This window comes from Perca fluviatilis, chromosome 17 (assembly GCF_010015445.1).
Source record: "Perca fluviatilis chromosome 17, GENO_Pfluv_1.0, whole genome shotgun sequence".
Classification (NCBI taxonomy): domain Eukaryota; kingdom Metazoa; phylum Chordata; class Actinopteri; order Perciformes; family Percidae; genus Perca; species Perca fluviatilis.
The window spans coordinates 31,303,145-31,318,212 of record NC_053128.1 but is presented as its reverse complement, the minus strand read 5'-3'; the positions used below and the strand labels follow the sequence as shown (position 1 = coordinate 31,318,212).

The 15,068-nt window shown below is 45.0% G+C and overlaps 1 protein-coding gene across 2 annotated transcripts in view; it reads right to left on the bottom strand.

Annotated features, from left to right (window-relative positions):
* The window catches only part of mctp1b (multiple C2 domains, transmembrane 1b), a 99,823-nt gene extending 84,755 nt beyond the window's left edge, over window positions 1-15,068 (bottom strand). For both annotated transcript variants that reach the window (XM_039779213.1, XM_039779214.1), the window contains exon 1: window positions 14,288-15,068. In XM_039779213.1, the coding sequence (XP_039635147.1) occupies window positions 14,288-14,821 (534 nt within the window). In that variant the 5' untranslated portion in view covers window positions 14,822-15,068. The remainder of the gene's footprint in view (window positions 1-14,287) is intronic.

Below are 15,068 nucleotides of genomic sequence, written 5' to 3'. Positions count from 1 at the left end.
TGCTCTGGTGTTTCCCTCCCTATTCCCACTGCTCTGGTGTTTCCCCTCGCTCCCCCTGTTCTGCGGTTTCCCTCTTTCCCCCTGCCTGGTGTTTCCCTCTCATTCCCCCTGCTCTGGTGTTTCCTCCTCTTCTCCCCCCTGCTCTGGTGTGTTTCCCCGCCTCCCCCTGCTCCAGGTTTCCCTATTCCCCTGCTCTGTGTTTCCCCTCTCATTTCCCTGCTCTGGTGTTTCCCACCCTCATTCCCCCTGCTCTGGTGTTTCCCGTCCTCTATTCCCCTGCTCTGGTGGCCTCCCCCTTCCTCATCTCCCCTGCCTCGGTGTTTCCAACTCCCTCATTCCCCTGCTCTGGTGTTTCTCTGCTCCCCTGCTCTGGTGTTTCCCCTTCCCCATTCTCCCTTGCTCTGGTCGTTTCCCCCTCGTTCCCCTGCTCTGGTGTTTCCGGCCCCCCCCCCCTCCTCTGGTGTTTCCCCTGCTCTGGTGTTTCCCCCTCTCATTCCCCCTGCTCTGTCGTTTTCCCCCCTAACTACCAGCAACGAGCAGACTGCCTCCTGTTTATGCCCAGTATACCAGAATGTTGATGAGATGTTAGGTTTGGCTGTGTTAGTTTTAACAGAGATTAAAGGAGTAAAAACACTTTTGTGCACAGAGATCGATTTTGGATCAAACTCCAAAACGTAGCAACGTAAATGTCGCCTAAAACCGCTTTTTTACCTCCAAGTCATGACTGTTTGGTACGACACGCTGTAATCCTGCCTATTCTTTTTCTGAAACTATGTTTATACAGACAACGTGGCATCATGACTTTGCGTAAACATTAGGCCTGTCACGATCAATTATCAATTAATCGCACAATTAAAAAAAATGAGCTCGATAATTTTTCCGGCCGCGATAATTTCCATTTGCACGCTTGTTTGTTTTTCTCGTCTCTCTCTCTCTCCCAGAGAGACTGGAGGACCACTCTCGGTTCCTTAGCGTAACGAGGAGTGAACCCTCTCGTCAGTCGCGTGGTCTTTGTGGGGGCGGGACTCCTGGCGGAGAGAGACAGAGAAACGCTAGTTGAGAGTTGGGGCAGGGTTTCCCGCAGCACTTTGCAGTTAAAGTGATGGTTCGGAGTAATTTCACCCTAGGGTCCTTTGCACCATGACCTCGAGCCAAACACCCCCCAGATGCTTTTTTCACCTGGGTCTAACATTGGGAGAGTTAGCGTAGAGTAGCGTTATCAGCTGAATAGCTTAGCGCAGGGGCTAATGGACCCACGTTTGTATCTTGTAAGTTACCCCACTAATAATGCCCGAAATGATACCAAACGTCTACAGTAGTACAAGATAGGTTATGTACTCAAAAACGATGGATTGGAAAGTTTGTAGTACAATGAAGTTTATGAACACTTGCCTGCTCTCCTCAGCTCTCTGTTGCTGCTGCTGCTACCTGCAGTTAGACGAGTGCCAAGGCCGTCAACAAATTACTACACTGAAAGAGATGCAACAAAATATTGATTAATTTAATGATTTAATAAGGTAATGTCTCTCCAAACTTACCTCAATTATTACTTGTCTCCTGCTAGTTATACTACAGCACTTACTTTTAAAAAATAAGTTAAATTAAAAAATATTTTGTTGCACTCTTTTCGGTGATGTAATTTGTAGAGCTAAGCACGTCTCAAGCACTCGCTTTAACAACAACAGCAGAGAGCAGAAGCCAGCAGGCAAGTGTTATTTACATAAACTTCTGGTGTATTTACAAACCTTCCAATCCATCGTTTTATGAGAGCATAACCTATATATCTAGTGTAGACCTTTGGTATCATTTCGGCATTATTAGTGGGGTAACTTACAAGATACAAACGTGGGTCCGTTAGCCCCTGCGCTAAGCTATTCAGCTGATAACGCTACTCTACGCTAACGCTCCCAATGTTCGACCCAGGTGAAAAAAGCTTCTGGGGGGGTGTTTGGCTTGAGGTCATGGTGCAAAGGACCCTAGGGTGAAATTACTCCGAACCATCACTTTAAGGCGCCGTCAAAAAACTAAAAAGTATATGAGCGATATCAACCGTGTTCCTCGGCATCCCGTTTTCTCCCTTTCATTTCAAACCACACAGCTGACAACCTGCAGGTGGAGGGGGGGGAGCCAGGCTCGGACATACAAGCGGTTTCAGGAAAGTGGCTGCATGTGTTATGGTTTCGGTGTTGTGCCTTACATTTGGTTTATGTCATATTTTCTGTCTGTGTTCCTGTTTCCTGTTTTATTGTGATAGTCTGGTTTTCTGTTTTGTCTTGTCCAATTTACTTCCTGTGTTTTCCCGCCTTTGTTGATTGTCCTGCCCCGCCCTGATGTGTTTCACCTGATGTTACCACCTGTTCCTTGTTTGCTCCCTACGTCATGTATTTAACCTCTGTGAATCCCTTTGTGTCTTGTGTCAGATCGTTTTGTAGCCATGTCCTTGTGTTTCCTCCCTGTGCCTTGTGTCTGTGCCTGCGTCAGTGTACTCCTGCCTGTGTTTTTCCTGTCAGTTCATTTTTGTAAGTTTTCCAGTCTTTGTACTGCCGCTTTTTATTTATATTAAATCCTCCACTTCAAACGTCCTCCTGCCTGCCTGTTCTCTCTGCATTTTGGGTCCTCTAGTTCCCTCGCCCCGTAACAGCATGTGTCCGACAATGCACAGAACATTAACGTTACAAGCCTACAGCTGTCCGCGGACACGGAGTGTGGAAAGTATGTCAGAGGTGTGTGTGTGTGCGTGTGCGTGTGTGTGTGCGTGTGTGTGCGTGTGTGTGTGTGTGTGTGTGTGTGTCGGCCCGCCCCCCACGAAGCTCCGACCTGCAGAGGAGCAGAAGCCGCACCTTTGCCCAAAATGAAGACTGAAAAACAGAACTATTTTGGTGCAAACATTTACTTGCCGTGTGGCAGATAGCCATATAGATAGATAAAATGTATTAATTATATATTATTTAAATTTAATATTTAGTGTTAAATAATTGTAAAATGTAGTACAGAGTCTGTAGTCTATCGCACAAACACTCGAGGAATGCAGCAAACTTTTTTGACAGCCAGCAGGCTATGAATTACCTGGGAGAACATACAGGTCACAAACAGCAATTCCACAACTGTACATCAGCGTGAAAGACGACATACTAAAGAGATCAAAGACATATTGTGTTGTGGATATTTAAAATGTCTTCCAGTTCCAGTATTAAATATTCTTTAGAAATAAAAGTGTATTGATCTTTGGAAAAAGTGTACCTGCATTATTATTAGGGATGCACCGAAATGAAAATTCTTGGCCGAAACGGAAAACCGAAACAGAGGAAACCAAGACCGAAAACCGAAACACCGAAAGAAATTATGCCAATTATTAGTACCATTGGATTTATGGCTATGACTGTGTACTAACTTTACTAAAATTAAGGCATTAAGGGCACATTATGAACGGCTCCGTGTACGGCTCCGTGTACGGCTCCGTGTACGGCGGTGTAATTCGCTGAGTCATGTCCTGTCTCCACGGAGAGAGAGAGAGAGAGAGACAGAGAAAGAGAGAGACAGAGAGAGAGAGAGAGAGAGAGAGAGACGAGAGACAGAGACAGAGAGAGAGAGAGAGACAAGAGAGAGAGACAGAGAGAGAGACAGAGAGAGACAGAGAGAGGAGACAGAGACAGAGACAGAGACAGAGACAGAGAGAGAGACAGAGAGATACGAGACAGACAGAGACAGAGAGGAGAGGAGAGCAGACAGAGAGAGACAGAGAGAGAGAGACAGAGCGACAGAGACAGACAGAGAGAGAGACAGAGAGAGAGGAGACAGAGAGAGGAGACAGAGACAGAGACAGAGACAAGAGAGAGAGGAGACAGAGAGCGACAGAGAGATAGACAGAAGAGAGAGACAGAGAGAGAGGAGAGACAGAGAGAGAGAGCGACAGAGAGGCAGAGAGACAGACAGAGAGAGAAGAGAGAGAGACAGAGAGAGAGAGAGAGAGAGAAGAGAGACAGAGAGAGAGAGACAGAGAGAGAGAGAGACAGAGAGAGAGAGAGGAGAGAGAGAGAGAGAGAGAGAGAGAGAGCGGAGAGAGAGAGAGAGAGAGAGAGAGAGAGAGAGAGAGAGAGACAGAGAGAGAGAGAGACAGAGAGAGAGAGAGAGGGAGAGAGACAGAGAGAGAGAGAGAGAGAGAGAGAGAGAGACAGAGAGAGAGAGCGAGAGAGACAGAGAGAGAGAGCGAGAGAGAGAGAGAGAGAGAGAGAGAGAGAGACAGAGAGAGAGACAGAGAGAGAGAGAGGACTAACGTTACACAAGTAGTTATGTCTCCTGTATTGGTTTGCCCTCTTGTCTGCCTGTCTGTGTCTGTGTCTGTCTCTGTCAGTCTGTCTCTCTCTCTCTGTCTGTCTGTCTGTGTCTGTCTCTCTCTCTGCCTGTCTACCTGTCTGTGTCTGTCTTCCTCTCTGTCTGTCTGTCTGTCTCTCTCTCTCTGCCAGTCTGTCTCTCTCTGCCAGCCTGTCTGTGTGTGTCTGTCTGTGTCTGTCTCTGTCTCTGCCTGTCTGTCTGTCTCTCTCTCTGTCTGTCTCTCTCTCTGCCTGTCTGTCTGTCCGTCCGTATGGACATAATGTGCAAAAATAGATTTGAATACAGTACATTTGAACCTCTGTGGTTTTTTAGAATGAATATTCCAATGTCATTTTCGGCCAATTTTGACGCCCTACTGAATATATCTTAGAGTTGTGGACAAAACAAGACATTTCAGGAGGTCATCTTGAGCTGAGGGAAACACATTTTTCACCATTTTATGACATTTTATGCACCAAACAACTAATCCAACAATGAAAATAACACACAAACACACAGAGCTTCTGTTCATCTTCAGACCACAGCGCACATTATCTGGACAGGGAACTAAACACAGAGCTTCTGTTCATCTTCAGACCACAGCGCACATTATCTGGACAGGGAACTAAACACAGAGCTTCTGTTCATCTTCAGACCACAGCGCACGTTATCTGGACAGGGAACTAAACACAGAGCTTCTGTTCATCTTCAGACCACAGGGCACATTATCTGGACAGGGAACTAAACACAGAGCTTCTGTTCATCTTCAGACCACAGCGCACATTATCTGGACAGGGAACCAAACACACAGAGCTTCTGTTCATCTTCAGACCACAGCGCACATTATCTGGACAGGGAACCAAACCCAGCGTGATGATGCTCACCGACAGCAGCCGTCCACACGCGGCGGCGAGGGAAAAGTGGTCATCCCAAGAGGCACAGGGGAGTAAGCCTCGAATCACTAGACGGGACTCAGCCACCGGGGCCTCGCTTTTAAACAGATCCAGGGTCGGTGTGAGGAGAGCAGAGCCGGGATTCTTTAAATATAGAGCAACTACGTGGGAGAGAAAACTGAGGTAATTCAACTCTGACAGAGAGAGAAGAAAAGAAAAAAAAACTTATCCAGAGAAAAGGGCCTGCGGTGCAGTCGGTGTGTGTTAACAGCTGAATGAACGAAGGAGCAGGAGGTGAGTGGGAGGGAGGAAGAGGAGGAACTGTGCCGGTTGGTTCGACTTTAATCCTTCTCCGGTGCAGTAAGCCTGACTGACAGGCTGAGATGAAGAGGACACGACCGGACACAAGTCTACTAAGGTAACACACTCTTTTAAGGTCAGTCCTCAGTCTTAAAACAGCCCTGGTCATATAAACTCACAAACACTAGCAGGGTTTTCCCTACATTATAAAAAGGTACACCACGGCCCATGATATATTAATACATGCAGCTCAGTGAATTATTGTTTGTAGGGCTGCTCCCTCTTAGTCGATTAGTCGACATCACTTTACTGTAATGCAGCCTGTAAAACCAGGAAAAAAAACTTATGCCATATTACGATATCCAAAATCGAAGACGATATCTAGTCTCATATCTAGTGCTGCTCCCTCTTAGTCGATTAGTCGACTAATCGGTCGTTTTGGTCTTAGTCAACTTAGATTTCTTTAGTCCATTAGTCATGTTTTATGCTTGTTTTCATGCTGAATGACTTATTTCCAAGAAACGTACGAGCACATCTCTGGTAAACACAAGAATTAAAGTGGTGCTTTTAGCGTGACTCTTTGCGGAGAAACTCAGATTTACAGATCTGTCGATTTAAATCAACTAATCGATTAGTCGATACAGTTGAATGAGTGTTAGTCGACTCAGAATTTCTTCAATCGAGCACAGCCCTTCTGGAAATTCGCCTGCACTTTCGCCGCCTAAATTGCCGATTTCGGCAAGTATGTGGTGCTTGCATGATTTCATAATCCCCGCATTTTCATTGCAAAAAAAGTCCCGTAATATATCTTAGCAGAAAGTTGAAAAATGTTGTGTTTACTTCACACGAAAGCAGACATTTTCCCCTGTTGCCATGGTAACGTTATGAGGTGACGTAATTACGTGACGTGAACATCGAAAAGCAGTGTTGGGGGAATCACAGTTTTTTCCAAGTTCCTGCAATTTCATCGCATAAAACTGCATAAATATTCATCGCATTTTTTAAGAAAACTTGCCGCAAAAATCAGGGATTTTTGCCCCGCAACAATCGCAAAAAAACTCCTAATTTTTCTGGAAGGACTGGTAAACAGAGGAAAACCGCTAGCTGCTAGGCTAATGTGCAATGGTAACCACACAGAATATGGTACACGCACATAGCAGAGCTTGCAAAGTGTGTGTTTTTGTTGTCGACGACGCGAACGTTGTCAACATAACTCACTGGAAATCCAAAAACACTTCCACACCGGCGACTTCAGTGACTACGTTTACAAGCTGTCAATATTCGGGTTGTGGTCGGGTTAAGGTCACTATTCGGGTTTCTGAAACATTCGGAATAACCCGTCTACATGCGTGAGCAGAGAGAGTTACTCCTGTATACGTGGCATCTGTAATCAATTGGCGATATGCCGATGTAAACGGCGACGCACGGTTAGCGTCTGGACTAACTAACGCGTAACTTTTCGGTCCCCTTCTTATAAATCTCACTATCTCGGTACTTTCTGCCGTCAACAAAAGACATTATATTCATGGTTTTCACCACACTAATGAAGAAATTGGTTTCCTCCTCGCTCCAAAAGTGTGGTGCTGTGCTGCGTCTCGCCATGTTTACCTCTACTTCCTGTTTACTTCCTGTTTACTTCCGGTATACTGCGCGCAGGTTTTCTGCATTGACATATATATATATATATAACTATATTATTATAGTATATAATTATTATTATAACTATGTTTTCTGGCGCATACAAGAAGTTCCTCTACTCAAAAGACCGAGACTCCTTGCGAATAGAACATGCGCAGAACACAAATCAATGTTCCTTGTGATGGAGATATGCCGATACGCATTTACATGACCAAAATTTCGGGTTAGAAAAGGGGTAACCCAGGGATCATTTTCAGGTTTTTGCCGGTGTTTACATGGCCGTGCGCGACCGGGTTATTGCTGATATTCCGGTTTTGAACGGGTTATTGGCTGCTTGTAAACGTAGTCAGTGATAGAGGAGGGGGTTCTAGTTCTGTCGATGGGTTTCCTGCATCTGCAGTTGGCGTGCTATCTTTTGACCGGCTGTTGCTAAGCTACAGGAGGTTGACTCGCAGCACTTCAACACGTGTCTGTTTTTTCCCGCTTAGCAAGCCGACGAGACGTGACATGAAGTGCGTGGCAGCATCGACGATTCCTTTTTTTAATTCAAAGTTCGAGATTGTGACTTAAAAGGTATAGTGGAGGATTTTCCCGAATTTTAGAAAAGAACCGCCCTCTCCACTTTTTGAAAAAATGCACATGCGCAACACTCTACCTGCTCCCGAGAGGGAACGCCTATTAAACGTGTGCACGAGAGTGCACGGTTTACAAGTTGCTGTCGGCATGGCTCATACGAGCTACTTTCAGAAAGAAGATTTGCACTTTTTCACAAATTGAGATGTTTACCGTGTCTGTGCGGTGCGTGACTTGTGCCAGGGCTAGCATCGCTAATCATAGCTTACATCAACTTTCACTAGCAGTGATTTTAAATGGATTTCTCCAAATAGCACGCCAAACTTTACCTGTCGAGTAGAAACTTCGCGACTGAGGCATCAGTGGAGAGCCCAACCTGAGCTTTTAGCGCACGCCAGCGTGTGAAACATTCTCCCAAAAACACTCCGGTCTTGTTTCTTTCTTCAGAGGCCTTTCTCTTCTTGTCATACCTTTCGTAGACACTCGTAGCTCACCACACATATACACCTGAAAGTATTCATGCGCAGAAAGCGAAAACTACCCTAGGGACGAGCACGTACGACGGCCTTACGTAAACATAGCGCCAGAATGATTGACAGCCAGGAGGACCAATAGTCTTGATGATCCACCCGGAAAAAGAAAATCCTCCAATATACCTTTAATTTCGGTCGATTTTGGATTAAAATCGAAATCGTGACAGCCTTACTACTGGGCCAGTGATTCCCAACCAGGCTTATACCCCCAGAGGGGTGGTACTTTTTCGAGTGAAACAGTGGTTAACACGATGACACGTTAGAAAAGTATTCCTTGAAATTGTACATATGTTGCTCAGCGAAAATTCTGTCAGGACGACCTAAGAAGTAATCAGTCCCTCCTAAAGCGAATCAGCGCTGGAGGCGTTCACCTTGTGATAAACCAATCAGGAACGGCTAAGGATCCCATAGGCCAATCACAGCGTCTCATCACTGGTTTAAAAAGCTGCTTCTCTCCCTGTGCTATCAGCTGTCATTTCAGGAAGACGTCGTCCCTCCTCCTCCCCTTCCTCCTCTCGTCCTGGTGGTTCTCCGGCTGTCGCTCCGATGTCTCCTAGCTCTGGTTTTCCGGCCTTCTCCGCCACCACCGGTGTCTGGATTCCATCGGGGGGGGGGGTTACATCTTGGTTCACTACCCCTACATTAATTTATTAATATATTAAATGTATTAATAACGATGGAGTCCAATCTCCAATACATTGTACACTACATGCTGTGGTATATTAAAACCTTTTGCATATCTGCAAACAAGTCTCTCCTGATTGAAGTATATCTATATCACAAAAACACTACTATGCCAAGCTTGCATGCAATGACTGAACAAATACCCTGAAGTATTAATAATACTGCTAAAATCCTTTGAGAAGCATGAATACTACATGAGCTGGTAGACACAAAGAAAGTCTCACAGCCATTTACTTTTGCTATTAGCCTTTAAAGCACACAAGCATGTATGTTTTCCCCTGAGTCCGCTGCTCCACACAGTGGAAACTCAACAAGTGACAGATAGTCAATAGCCAATCACAGAGCCATTCACACATTATCTCTACCATTAGAGCTCTTAATCACGCAGTGCTCAATAACCAATCACAGAGCCATTCACACATTATCACTACCATTAGAGCTCTTAATCACGCAGTGCTCAATAACCTCTGTTCACCATGAATGAATGAAACCTTTATCGCCCTGAGGGGAATTTGTTTTGCACTCAAGGGAGCCACATTAAACATTAGGTACAAACCACAGTGAATAACCATACACGATAAAAACCACACCAAACAGCCAACAGCACTGAAGACGTACAGTACAGGCCAAAAGTTTGGACACACCTTCTCATTCAATGCGTTTCCTTTTTATTTTCATGACTATTTACATTGTAGATTCTCACTGAAGGCATCAAAACTATGAATGAACACATATGGAATTATGTACTTAACAAAAAAGTGTGAAATAACTGAAAACATGTCTTATATTTTAGATTCTTCAAAGTAGCCACCCTTTGCTTTTTTATTAATAAGGGGAAAACTTCCACTAATTAACCCTGACAAAGCACACCTGTGAAGGTAAAACCATTTCAGGTGACTACCTCATGAAGCTCATTGAGAGAACACCAAGGGTTTGCAGAGTTATCAAAAAAGCAAAGGGTGGCTACTTTGAGGAATCTAAAATATAAGACATGTTTTCAGTTATTTCACACTTTTTTGTTAAGTACATAATTCCATATGTGTTCATTCATAGTTTTGATGCCTTCAGTGAGAATCTACAATGTAAATAGTCATGAAAATAAAGAAACACATTGAATGAGAAGGTGTGTCCAAACTTTTGGCCTGTACTGTAAGAGGATACAGAAAACAGATCAACGACAACAACAACAACAACAACAAGAACGCAGCAATGGTGGTGACATGCAATCATCAGTCCAATAGTTAAATTGCCCATATTCTGCTCATTTTCAGGTTCATAATTGTATTTTAAGGTTGTACCAGAATAGGTTTATGTGGTTTAATTTTCAAAAACACCGTATTTTTGTTGTACTGCACATTGCTGCAGCTCCTCTTTTCACCCTGTGTGTTGAGCTCTCTGTTTTAGCTACAGAGTGAGACATCGCACTTCTGTTACATCTTTGTTGGCAGTCGCACATGTTCAGTAGCTAGGTAAGGATCTTATCAGCTAGCTAGCTGTTTCTCAGTAGCTAGGTAAGGACTACATGCGCTAGCTAGCGGTTTCTCAGTAGCTAGGTAAGGACTACATGCGCTAGCTAGCTGTTTCTCAGTAGCTAGGTAAGGACTACATCATCTAGCTAGCCGTTTCTACAGCTTCAGTCAGTACAAGGCAGGATTAGCCGGGAGACTTCTTCTAAACGAGGGCACACTTCACACTTTAGGTGGAATAGCTGCAGAACAGGGACATGGAAGTAGTTCTTTTGTAGATTAGGGTGAACTAGTGTGTGTTGTAGCAGTGGTTTGCCATTGAGAACGAGCTAGCATGCTACGGTTAGCCCCTTCGTTTCGGCTAGTACACATTCAGAAACCCCACTCAAAACAGCATGGATGTTATTTTTCAAAGTTTATATGCGTGTGGAAGCACCAGAAACACAAAATAACACCCTAAATCACCAGAAAAAGTGATTTTTTTTCATAATATGGGCACTTTAAGATGAATCAATAAATAATTAAATAAATAATCAATAGTGCACATTATAAAAAGGTCTATGTGCCTGTGTCTGATCTGGACATGAGAGATACTGACTTGTGACTCGTATTCTCTGTCCGTTTGACATCATTCGTAAGGACAGTGGTGTGCGGAGGGAGTTTTAGTGCATGAGTCACATAGCAGGACTCTTTCTTAAAGGACAAATCCTGCAGCCTCTGGCTCAAAAGCCTGACATGTGACCCACGCAGGTCAGTACACGTAGAGACACGGAGCTTCTCATGAAGCCTAAGGGAAAAACAACAATGGCTCCAGGCAAAGAATGTTATTTTATCTCTTTCCTTGTAAGACCAACCCTCCAAAAAGAACACTTGAATACACAGAAATACAGTGTTTGTACCGCACACGAGGGATCTACAGGACGCGTCTTCACTCGTTTTTGACATCTAGTGTCCGCTACCACACTGACAGTAATGGGGACTTGCAAAAATAAATCTTTATCTCACAATCTCCCGACTCGAAGGCCATTTTCTCTGTTCCTTAAAAGATCTGTATCTCAGCGTCTGCGTCCTTGATATGCATCTCTCTCCAGTAAATTCCCTTTTTGGTGAAGGACCAAATAATTTACAACGGCAAAGCACTCTACCACCCTCTCTCCTGAATACAATTAGACATTTGGCAGTTGTACTTAACAGGGTTATTATAGTAAACTAAGACGGAAATAAGCAGCGGAAAATATATTTTAAAGGTCCCATGACATGGTGCTCTTTGGATGCTTTTATATAGGCCTTAGTGGTCCCCTAATACTGTATCTGAAGTCTCTTTTATATAGGCCTTAGTGGTCCCCTAATACTGTATCTGAAGTCTCTTTTATATAGACCTTAGTGGTCCCCTAATACTGTATCTGAAGTCTCTTTTATATAGGCCTTAGTGGTCCCCTAATACTGTATCTGAAGTCTCTTTTATATAGACCTTAGTGGTCCCCTAATACTGTATCTGAAGTCTCTTTTATATAGACCTTAGTGGTCCCCTAATACTGTATCTGAAGTCTCTTTTATATAGGCCTTAGTGGTCCCCTAATACTGTATCTGAAGTCTCTTTTATATAGACCTTAGTGGTCCCCTAATACTGTATCTGAAGTCTCTTTTATTTAGACCTTAGTGGTCCCCTAATACTGTATCTAAAGTCTCTTTTATATAGACATTAGTGGTCCCCTAATACTGTATCTGAAGTCTCTTTCATATGGGGGTGTGGCCTTGACCAACTGCAACTTTGCTCGTTTGAAAGCCATGATGTCTCTCTCTCATGGGTGGGCCAAATTCTCTGGGTGGGCAAAGCAGAGAAAGAGGAGGTAACCTTGCTCCTTATGACCTCATAAGGAGAAGATTCCTGATTGGTCCATCTGAGCTTTCATTTTCTCAAAGGCAGAGCAGGATACCCAGGGCTCGGTTTACACCTATCACCATTTCTAGCCACTGGGGGACCATAGGCAGGCTGGGGGAACGCATATTAATGTTAAAAAACCTCATAAAGTGACATTTTCATGTCATGGGACCTTTAATAAACTGAAACCAAAGCATTCAAGAAATACTTAACTGAAGCATATAATCTAACGCGTTGATATTCTTCCTTCTGCCGAGGCCTTTTTCACAGCTATAAATGATTAAATGAATGATGTTGTAAGGTCTGCTGGCTCACTGTCATGTCTTCCTGGGACAGTTGAATAAAACAGAGCCATTGTTAACGTCAGGGTTTCCCCCACAAAAGTTGTTAGGCCCGGTGGCAAGTGTCTGTCTTTGACGAGGGCCCGACTGGGCCCAGTCGTAGACTGATGGCAGCTTAAGGGCCTTATTTTAACGATCTAAGAGCACGGTGTGCAGCGCCTGGTGCAGGTGTGTTTAGGGCGTGTCCAAATCCACTTTTGCTAGTTTGACGGAGGAAAAAAGGGTCTGTGTGCCGGGCGCCTGGTCCTAAAGGGTTGTACTTAGTGTCTTCATTAATCAGAGGTGTGTTTTGGGCGTAACATGCAACCAACCAATCAGAGATCATCTCCCATTCATCAACCAATCAGAGATCATCTCCCATTCCCTTTAAAAGCCAGGCGCGTTTGGACCTTGGAGCATTGCTGTTATGATGAAGGATTTGCACCCTAATATTTTTATTTGTAATCTTCTGCGTGTGTGTGTGTGTGTGTGTGTGTGTGTGTGTGTGTGTGTGTGTGTGTGTGTGTGTGTGTGTGTGTGCTGCTGTGTGTCCCTGTGTGTGTAACAAGCATAGTGTGCAGGCGCTGTGCTCGAGCCTAGGAGCATTTTACTAATGCTCTGTTAAAATAACAATGAAATGCTGCGTTATTGACTTTAGACCAGGTTTTTGTTGGTTCCTGCTGCCTCAAGATAGCAATACGCCCAGAATGCACTTGAACACACCTCCCTGTAAGACCAGCACGCCCAGAATGCACCTGAACACATCTCCCTGTAAGACCAGCAAGCCCAGAAAGCACCTGAACACACCTCCCTGTAAGACCAGCATGCCCAGAATGCACCTGAACACACCTCCCTGTAAGACCAGCACGCCCATGGGCGCACAGATGGGCGCAGGTGCATTTGCTATTTAAATGACATGGGCGCTGGACGGGAAATTTAAACTAGTAAAGACACTTGCGTCGGGCTTTGCGCTGCGCTGCGCTGAGCCGGGTGCAAGATAGGACCCTTAATGTAGAGCCCAATAGTTTCTGTGATAACATAATAGGCATGGGTCCCTAAATGTTATTAGTAACATTGGTGCTTTTATAATATATCGCAATAGTCAAGCGTATCGATTTTTTCTTACACCCCTATTTTAGCAGAATACTGACAGCAGCAGAAAGGCAGAACTGAGATTTTAATATCCATTTATTTATCGCAAGTCATATTTAACAACGTTATAGCAAATTGTCCTCATTTCGTGCAGCCCTAATAACTACCCTGAGATTGTGTCAGATGCAGCATAGTGTCACAATATTTACATCTGTATCTGTATCCTCTTTTAGGCTTGCTTATTAATAAGTAAATAGTTATTTCTTTCTAAATTATCTGATTAGGTTATGTAGTCATTGTTTCTCACCTTCGTGTTCAAATGTTACCAGCCACTCAATAGACTAGCATTGTGGGGGTTTTTTTGGCTGGTGAGTGAAGCAAATTCACCAGCCACTTGCATAATTTACCATCATTTGGCTGGTAAACTGTGCTAATTTTAAACCCTGATCACACTGCAGTCTGCAACGAAACTTGCCTAAAAAAAAGTGTCCTAACATTCAATAACCTGTCATCCAAATATCAATGAGACATTTCGTTGCCGACAACTGTTATATAAAAAAGGCCAAACCACCATATCTGACTGGTAGGAGCTCACCGGCTGTTCATCGCTGCTCTCCAGCGGTGTTTCTGTTGCTGCGGCAACTGCCGCTTCGCCTCCTTCGCTGCCGCCGCCGCCTCCTTCGCCGCGGCCGCCGCACGGGGGTTCGGCCAGCCTCTCCAGGCACGCTGACCCGAGAGAAGAGCTCTTGTGGTGGGACTGCACCAGTTGAGCCACCGTGGGCTTCTTCGGGCTGGCGGACTTGTGCGACGGCAGCTTCTCCCTGCCGAGCCCGCTCCCGGCCGCTTTGCCGCAGAGTTGCGCCTCCTTCGAGTCCTTCGTCTCCACATCCACCTGAGAGGAGAAGAGCAGGTCGGGCTGCGAGGAGGAGATCACCCGGTCCAGCGCGACGTTTTCCTTCCATTTCATCTTCTTGAACATCCACACGCCCTTCTCCTTCTTCTCCTCGGGGTCTCTGGAGCCCAGCTTGGGGCTCAGCAGCGGCTTGGCTTTGGCTTGAAACTGTTTCCACATCGTATTTTGTTGGGACGAGGAGCCGCTCTCATTCTCGTCCCCTTCGCTCTGCTCCATTCCCGAGTCTGCTCTGCTCGGAGCCCAAACCAACGGTCACACACACCGATGGATTTACCGCTTAACCCTGTCCCTACTCGGCTACATTACACCGAGAAAAAACACATAAACACTGGACACATGTCGTGGCTTCCCCGCTGGTAGTCGGGGGGGTTGTCCAGCCCCTTTTTCGTCGAGATATTTAACAACACGAGGCGGGGGGGAGACAGCAGCAGGGCCCGCCCTAACGTTACCTGTTTGGGAACCC